Source organism: Lottia gigantea (assembly GCF_000327385.1).
Source record: "Lottia gigantea unplaced genomic scaffold LOTGIsca_49, whole genome shotgun sequence".
Classification (NCBI taxonomy): domain Eukaryota; kingdom Metazoa; phylum Mollusca; class Gastropoda; family Lottiidae; genus Lottia; species Lottia gigantea.
The window spans coordinates 1,134,614-1,143,885 of record NW_008709687.1 but is presented as its reverse complement, the minus strand read 5'-3'; the positions used below and the strand labels follow the sequence as shown (position 1 = coordinate 1,143,885).

Sequence of the window (9,272 nt, the reverse complement as noted above, 5' to 3'; positions counted from 1 at the left end):
AGTTTTTAAGGTCGTTGACGTAAGACGTAATTAGTCAAAATGTTGACGCACAGCTTAATAATGCGCATATGCAACGCAAGAAATGAGTCGAATGGTGACGGAAGTGATAATTTTAAACTGACAACGAAACGCTAGCGCAGGCTGAAATCAGTCATATTGATTCAGAAATATCTGAAGGCACGTAGTTACAGGGGGTGGGAGAGAGGGGAAAGGGTAGGAGAATGCTCTCTCCCCACCCCCCCAACTGAAAAAATTCTGACAACTGACCCATTTCATTACTGAAACTTAACAAATATACACCATTGCCCCTCGGGATATATGATTGCCCCTCTGAACAATGGAGGATGGCTACGGACCTGAGTTTGTCAGTGTCATTATAATGTACATGTTTAATTTCAAGTGCATTCTACGGGAGATAAATCTATATTAGAAATTAGCTAACATGTATTGATCACTGAAAGTAAACAGCTTCTTAGTACATTATAGTCGCTTAAACCAAACAAGAATTTCCATGTTTACCTTTGAACTTACTAAATCATTTTTAGACTTTCACTGGTGAGTACAGGGGAACTATACGATGGCGTTTCGATGGAGGGGCTGAGTAGAGGTCATCTGGGGGAAGGGGGATGTCGACGAAGTGGGACCGGCCTCCCTGTAGGAACTATTGTCCTCAGTCTGTCATGCATTCCGCCTGTGTATCGATTTTGAGCACTATACATACAAACAGACCTAATGACAATATAATCGTCTCATATTTGTAAATCAATACAAGTTTGACAACATCTTGAGGAAACTTTTCATCGCCATTTTCTTCTGGGGTAACATTTGGTACTCAGTCACGTGAGAAACTATTGACGGAATTTGACAACATGGCGATCAAGAGTGAACGTACAGCTATTTCTAAATTAATTTTTGTGATTATTTTGACTTTCTCTACTGTTTTAAAGGTAAAGTGTTCAAAGATTTCGTCAAAATGGATTCAAATGCTTGAGATAATGTTTGAAGGAAAGTTAAAGGAATTGATTCGCGTATATTTGTATATTTGAATGCGCAGCGGATTTTAAGCACCGGTATTTCGTGTAATTTTCTATGTCATGGAATCCGTTTAATAAAAGATTCTGTTTTAATTATCTACACGTTTCGCTTCTTGATTTATCTTTCAGGTGAATTGTACAAAACCAGAGATCCTATCTATAGTTCAAGACAATCAAAAGCTTGTTAATCAGGAATTTGTGAAGATTGTGAATCCTCCAAATGAACTCGACAGTACCACACTGTTAACACTGGAGTACAGTTGTTTACAGCACAGCATTGTGGGAACGGAAGTGCAAATACTCTATGCAGATAATAAAACGACACGAACATATACTAAATTTTGGAAATGTACGCAACCAACTCCACTCAGAAAACGAAGGATTAGAATTCGGTTGCCAAATTCAGTATCTTTTAAACCAAGCCGTTTAAATCGAGCCGTGGTTTTGGTCAACTCCGCGAAGCTTCGCGCTTGGATTATAACAAAAGAACAATTGCAGCAAGCAAAACAAAATGGCGATGTTTTCTCTGCTGCTAAAACAAAGGTATTCTATGATGTCAAAATCCCAGACGTGTTCTCGCGAAAGCATATCCGACCATGGAGGGCATGTAAAATATGGTATTGGAATATTCTATGTAAAATGCCAGTCACTTGGTCTCAAAGTTGTCCTGTCGAACGAGGTAAATATACCCCCCTACCCCTCCCCCTCCTTTACCATGCGAGTTTCCCAACTGAGTCTGTCAATTGAGGACACGATTTCCATGTCCTCTAGTCAGAGAGTCTGTTTAAAGTAATCAATGCTCATTATATATATTTTCTCATAGCGATACACCTTCCAAATTCATTTTAATTCTACTGAATTGGCTACTTTATGCTATAGGAACTCTGTGGTCCGAACTCAGAATCACTGATAGTTTAATTAAATTCTGGATTATATTATAGAGACTATCAGAGCAGTGACCTACCCTGCGGCTATGAACGGTCTCGGGTATGGTATTTACAGATCGTTCAAACCGTACAGAAACCCAGACTTGGAAGCGGAGAGGCGAAACTCTATTACTAAACCTACGTAAGTAAAACCGATTTTCATCGCCATCAAACAATCAGTTAGTTGAAATAAACTTGAAAAAGGGGAGCTACTCTGTTTTGATTACAGACTACAATTAATTGACTGATTTCTTTGTGTCGTAAGACAGAGATAATACCTACCGACTGATCAATCTGCTTGCCACTGTCATTGATGCACGTGTGAGGATAGGCGTGTGTGACTTAGCTGATATGAAAAATAGTCTTGCTGTTTGGATGGGACATTTTATCGAGGCTCCCATGACCTCTTGATTTTGAAAGTCTATACAAATAGGCTTATGTCGCTGTCTTGGAAAAACTTTCCCCATTGCATGGAGTTACCTGCCCTCATAAGGTCAAACGGATACAGGACGTAAAACTCCATTCCTTTCATTTCCGTATTCTATTGTAGATTTACAGTATCGATGTGGCTGTATATCAACAAGTATTGTCCTTATGGTAAATATTCTCAAAAGAGAAAATTCTGTTCTTTGATGACAGCTGGTAATTGGGACACTTCTCTCACTCCAGCTTTAATTGTTCTCGATGATGGTAAGTTGATTTTAGGGTAGGGGTTTTCAACCTGGGGGTAATTTTGAAATTATTTGATGGCGATGGTGTAACGTGTTCTGAATTATTTTTGTTTTCCATGAAGTTTCGAGATTGTTTTCAAACTCAGATAAATCCCATTTTAGGAACGTTCCAGTTGGAGGTATTCCTCGCTGACAAAAAGAACTATGCCATGAAACCACCATTTAAACTACCACAACACCAATGGTTCCGATTGACTCTTAATTTCCAACATAGATCTGTGAGTATGGAGACGATATGACATCTTAATTTAAAGATACCTCACACCAAAGCTATCACGAGTTGCGAATTAGATTATCGGTCATAAGTTTAGAACGTGACTCTCATGTAACTGAGTTGTGAGTTGCGTTCGGTGCTCATGGCCACTTTCATTATTCTTAACCATACGCAATTGGTGATCACTATTATCTGAGGGCACCTTAAGGGATTTTCAGAGTGTTTTCTGAAGTTTTTCTTATGATTATCAGACACATTAACGGCTTCGACTTGCATCATTCTAATTTCTGCAAGATGTCTGTAGTTCCTATAATTATTGAAATGCTTAACAATATACGACTTTAGTTAAGTCTTGAAGAATGAAATCACTGTTATCTGATTTCAGTGGTTGATAACATTAAACTATGGTAAAAACTGGAATCAAACTTCAGTAACCCAATATACGTAAGTAATCACAACATCTAATGTTGAAATTGTCACACTTTTCTTAGGTATAAAGTCCACTTCCCTTTTATAATGCATTTGTTTCGGTTGTTCATATTGTCAATACAAATCACAGATAATACACCAGTGATACAATCAAGATATACTCCAAGGGCGTAGGCTCTCCCCATCTCAAAGATATCGCACTTTCAATACGACAAAGTTTCGACACACGACACAAATAACATACAGGCATCGCCTTGGAGTTACTTCCGGTTCCTTGTTATTATAATGTAGATATCTACAAGATGTTATAATGGACGATACAGATGGATATATAGTATTTGTTGATGATAACAGATAGCTCGCAAAATATTTGGAATACTTTCAGGGCATCCTCCACCCCTACATCCCCACCCACAGCCCCCCCCCCCCAACCCCCTCTCCTCCTAATTGTTATTATAATGTAGATACGGACAAGATGTAATAATGGATGATACAGATGGATATGTAGCATTTGGTGGTGATAACAAAAGGTTTACTACGTTTGTAGGATATATAGGAGAAACTGTTTATTATCGTGGTCAATGGATTCAACCAGAGAAAGTAAGTCGATTGGCACTTAGCAAGATCAATGGATTAACATCCTATCCAACTTTCCTTTTACTTTTAGGATCGTTAGTACTTCGCAATTTTATTCTTTCATTGATTATACTTTCAGCAAAACAATTTTTGACTATTTGGTTCATATTCTCCAGATCCCGTATCCAAGCCTGAAACATCCAATGTTTCAACTCGATCTGACACCACGAGAAGAAAGATGCTCTAACTTCATCACCTGGATTGAAAGCAGAGTCAAACATTACAGTAAATTGAAGAACACGGTCAGAAAAGGTAATAAAATTAAAACAACTTCTTTCAAGGAATACTACTGAGGCTCATAGTTTATATTCTTTGCGTCAGATTTTCTTTGACCAAACAGTACCTTTGGCATGTAGACCAACGCAACATTAATGAAATTCTACGCTACCCTTTCTGTTTCTAGATGTGTGCTACAGTTCATTCTATGAAATCAGAAGATCAGTGACCAAGAACTTACAAAACAAAACATGTCCAATTAGCAGAGATCATCGTAGTCGATACTATAGAATCATCAATAGTTATATTAGAAGAATTGTCTTTGGCGGCCAAACATTATCACCCAAAAATATGCCAGACGTGGCCACCCATCTTTATAATAACGCTACCGCAATCATAGTAAGTACCAGTCCGGAGAATAGGAGACTCGGCGCGGGGTTGGAACGGGTGTCTCTGGACTATGTTCAACGTCAATATTATAAGGGCTTTATCACGCAATTGCGAAAATAAGTAATACTGGTGTCAAGGGAGGTGGGGTGCTGTGGTGCAGAATTTGCCTTTAATATGCAAGACCCATCTTTATAATACATACGCCACATACACTATAGTAAATATCAGCATCGGAAGAAAGAAAGAGAACATTTGAAATCAGTAAGAATCAGTGCGTGCATGGATATAATCAGCAGTATTTTGAATCTTTGAAACTTTAAATCTTTGAACTGTTTATTTTCCAGGACGAGAAGTTAAGTAGAATACCACGAGCTGTACCTCTGTTGAAACAATCGTCTTGCCTCGGCAATACAGACGCCATGTTTATGTTGGCCGTTATTCTAAATAATGGTATCTATTTTAAATCCGATCAAATACAGGTACGTTATCAACTCGTTTTTCAGATATACATAATATTAAACCTTAATTGAAAAGCTTTAAGCCACAGAGTGTACAAACTTTCCGAAACACCTGATGCCTCTTTGAGAGTAAGTTTTCCAACTGAGAATGGTCTTAGTAGTAATGAAAACAATAGAGATCTCGAATGTACAGTTTCATGGACTTTATGTTTATGTTTATATCTATGTTCCACCATGTCTTTCAGAGTCAGGCGTATCTGATGATGGCGTCCATGGAAGGCCACAGATTAGCGACAATGGCTCTGGGTAATAAACATATGATTGGTATTGATGGTGTACCGTATGATAGAGAACACTCTTATTGTAAGTATTTTTCGACAAATAAAATTCCTGGAATTATTTTGTGCCTTAAAAGACTCAGAAAAGTAAGGTGTTTAACTCCAAGGTGTTTAACTCTGAAACCTGTGCCCTCGCTGTCCATTGGAGGCGGAAGACTCTGAATCCTTCTTTCCATATTTAGCAGATGTACAGAAACATTGCTATCTGTTCAATTTTCACACAGAGTCTCACAACGAAATACGTAAAGGTGGCGCTATTTATTGCGCCACTGGTGCCACCTGGGGGCACAACACTTGAACTAGGCAAATTAAAGCACACGTATAATATTAAAGGTGTTATATTTAAGAGGTGTTCTATATTTTCAGTATATTATAACTATGTAGCAGATAAAACAAGACAAGATATAGATGCTCATAAAAACCATAATGTAAGGATACTTTATATATCATCTTGATGCTGTGCATGGTTGTTTCGTTGTATGTTCCAACAGTATATGACTGGTAGCAAAGTCAACGAGACTGAATTGGTCAAGCCAGTTAGTTCTAACCGTTATACTAGGCTAGATAAGGGACGATGGATTCTCTGCTATCTGAGTCTCTGACTGGAAGATCGGATAAAAGCTAATGGTTCAGCAACACTTTGTACAGTATAAAGGTTTGGAGTAGAAAGAAAGCAAGACAAATGAGACGTCATCTCAAAATGCCTTTTCTTTGTTTCCATTGCAGGTATTGACTGAATCAGTGAGATTAACGGATGAAGCCAAGCTCCAGCAGCAAACTGACGAAGAGGGAGACATCTTCTTATGGTTGAAACATCAAGCTCAGGCTGGTGTCCTCTCCGCTCAGGTCTGTAGCACTCTTCTTGAACATTGGCAAAGCTCTGCTAGCTTTAACAGTTACCAAACACGAGTATAGATTATTGCAATTGGTTTTGGAAAGATTGCAGCATGCTTTCGGTGCAGAACTTTGTGGTGCAAACCTATCTTGTCCAAGTCTTTAACGTTCAATCATTGGGTCCCAAATTGAAAAAGAAAACAAACAAGTGCTCTCAAGAAATTTTGTAGCCGCAACTTGCTTTTCGAGGAGTAAAAATATTATGTACTCAAAAGCAGTTTTATAAAAAGAATGTCCACTTCGTCTATTACAGAGGAATATCGGCAAGACATTATTTTGGGGTCAGAATGGTGTCAAGAGGAATATTGATGCTGCTATGAATTATTTTAAAGCTGGTGCTGAACAACAAGATCCTGAAGCTATGTATGATTATGGTATCCTGCTATATAAGGTGGGTACACTTTGGTTACTGCTTGAGCTGCTCGGTACATATTTTATTTGTTATTGCTTTAGATAGTGGTTAAATATTCATTGCTTTAGACGTTGGATACATATCTGTTAATGTCTCGGGTGTTGTTGCCTTGGGTGTTGGGTACACATTATTACTTTAGATGTGGGTTCATTTAAGTAACACACCGTTCGCTGACTTGAAATTGGATTGAATATTGCAGGGAACTGGATCTAAGAAGAACGAAACAGAAGGAAAAAAAATTGTGGAGAAGGCCGCAGCTCAGATGAATCCAAATGCTATAACAGCACTGGGGTGGATTGCCTTAGAAAGAGAAAGAAACTATACAAAAGCTTATAATCTGTTAATACAGGCCTATCAGAAACGAATACCGGATGCTGGGTATTATCTGGGATATATGGCAATGAATGGAAAGATACCGAATGAACCCGCTGATTTGGTAAGTGTAGATCCGCCACGCGTAAGAGTCGTTCTGAGTCAAAACTCAACTCCTACTAAAGCTTTTGGATTATTTTCTAATTGTTCTAATTAACGAATCAACGAAAGTTTTGCTCTCAGGTGGCTCTCAGAGACGATAAAGCAATACTTTGGACCTTACATTGTTCTTGATGTTTTCAATTTTTTCAGTTAAAAGCTAAGCAGTATATGTCATTCGCTGCCTCCAAGGGTCATGTGGATGCTGGTGTATGGTTCGCCTATATGTGTATGAAAGGATCAAAAGTCTTGAGCAGAGATGTCACCGGTGCCTCTGAGTAAGTTTTACCCCCATCAAATTGATAAAACTTGTGTCTCATGATCGTGTTTAGGATGGTTAAAACGGTAGTGTGTGCTAGCATCATACTGTGAAACCATGCCCCAAAATGGCCAATACAATCTCAATTCTTATTAAACTTTGAAGTAAATATTGTTTTTGTATGCAAATAGCGAGAGGACCTTACATGAAATTCATTTAGTTTTAACCTTATCCGGAAACTTTAAGATCAGTTATAACTCTCACAACTATTGGGATCAAGGAGCACTGTGTGGAAGGTCTGTAGTGACTGCAAGTGTCATTGACCAAGGTCAGAATTCTGTGAAGACGAGCTTGGTTTAATTTACAGTACTGTCATTTGCATCAATTTTGTAGATGGGCGAGGCATCTCTCGGAACAAAATCCAGCTCTGGGAAATATCCTTCATAAAGCTCTGCATGCCTGGAGACGACTAGATATGTAAGTATCACATTATCCTTAATGATCACAGGCAACTTGGCAATGAATTCTTAGACGATAAACTCCGTTTCATTTCATGCATAACGGATATGAAGTTTGGTTCCTAAATTTTAGTCACAGAAGAGAGTGGTGTCCTACATGTAAGCAAATTGTGAAAGAGTCAAACTAGTTAGCAGAACGTTTTTCCGAGGAAACAGAATTGTAGAGCATACCAAATTGTCGAGTCCAACAAGCTAGTAACACGATTAGTACAGTAGTTGTCTTGTGGGTGGATAGCTAGCAAATAGTTGCTGGTATAAGAGACGTTGTCTGTTTAGAATCAGGATCTTATAATATGTATCGCCTAACCATTTTCAGACCACAAGCATTGTTTTATTACTTGATGACAGCGGAAACCGGATCTGAAATTGGTGCTTTTAACACTGCTTATCTGTGCGAAGAAAATAAGGTGAGGACATGGTATCATATTTCCTAGAAATCTAAGATAAATATATAGTAACAATCCACGTCATCCACAGTTGATTGAATAAGCTGAAAGTCGGTATGATAGTCTGTATGTGCTTACCCTACTGGAGGTGGATATGCCAAATATGTGACACCATACCTTTGAATTGATTTGAGTGTAAATGGCTATTTAGTAGAACCATCTCATTTGCACCAGTTCGTCATCTGACCCTAACCTACGTTCCGATCCGAAACGGATCTGGTTACAACCTTGGGGTTGCGAGTTCATAGATAACTGATCGGATCTGGTCTCTGTTGTAGGAAGGAATCACTCACTATATAGAGAAAGAATGCCAGTGGCGACATTATAACATCAGTATACAGAGAGAATTACACATTATCAATTCTTATGGTAAGATGAATGAATGAATGAATGAATGAATGAATGAATGAATGAATGAATGAATGAATGAACAATGAATGAATGAATGATCTAACTTGCGTCTTAATATGCAGTAACTATTCTTGGAGATTAATGAATGAATGAATGAATAAATAAATGAATGAATATATCAATAAAATAGATAATTACAGCATAAAACTCATCGCCTATTTAACACCTAGACTAGCAGTAACGGATCTTGCTCTCTTTCAAAAAAATCATCTCATGGCGTAATTATGTAGATGAAATAGTAATTATGAAATAATAATAATGCAGCTCTAGTGAAGATGGGAGACTATTATTGGTTCGGGTGTCAAGCTCACAGAGATGTAGAAAAGGCAGCCAACTATTATGCATATTCTGCTGCTAAAGGCGATCCCCAGGTAATGTATTTATCACTTTCAGTAGAGCAATGGCTGGTTTCGTTAAAAACCCTCAAATATTGAATGGCTTTCGTATCTCTTCTAGCATGTGCATGGTGTTTCTCTTCTCCATACCCCC

The 9,272-nt window shown here is 38.1% G+C and overlaps 2 protein-coding genes across 2 annotated transcripts in view; both read left to right on the top strand.

Annotated features, from left to right (window-relative positions):
* Nucleotides 1-869: 869 nt before the first annotated feature.
* On the top strand, nt 870-8,758 carry LOTGIDRAFT_165081 (hypothetical protein; the record flags this gene model as incomplete). The annotated part of the gene is made up of 20 exons (XM_009061601.1): nt 870-947; nt 1,164-1,713; nt 1,976-2,102; nt 2,511-2,650; nt 2,794-2,909; nt 3,291-3,349; nt 3,799-3,934; nt 4,087-4,222; nt 4,374-4,585; nt 4,921-5,055; nt 5,280-5,397; nt 5,739-5,800; nt 6,099-6,218; nt 6,520-6,657; nt 6,878-7,114; nt 7,303-7,427; nt 7,600-7,704; nt 7,802-7,885; nt 8,243-8,333; nt 8,651-8,758. The coding sequence occupies 20 exons, from the start codon at nt 870-872 to the stop codon at nt 8,756-8,758; spliced, it is 2,877 nt and encodes a 958-aa protein (XP_009059849.1).
* A 300-nt stretch (nt 8,759-9,058) lies between these two features.
* Nucleotides 9,059-9,272, top strand: part of LOTGIDRAFT_165080 (hypothetical protein) — a gene marked incomplete at both ends in the record, with an annotated part of 1,209 nt that continues 995 nt past the window's right edge. The window contains one exon of the mRNA XM_009061600.1: nt 9,059-9,154. Within this exon, the coding sequence (XP_009059848.1) occupies nt 9,059-9,154 (96 nt within the window). The remainder of the gene's footprint in view (nt 9,155-9,272) is intronic.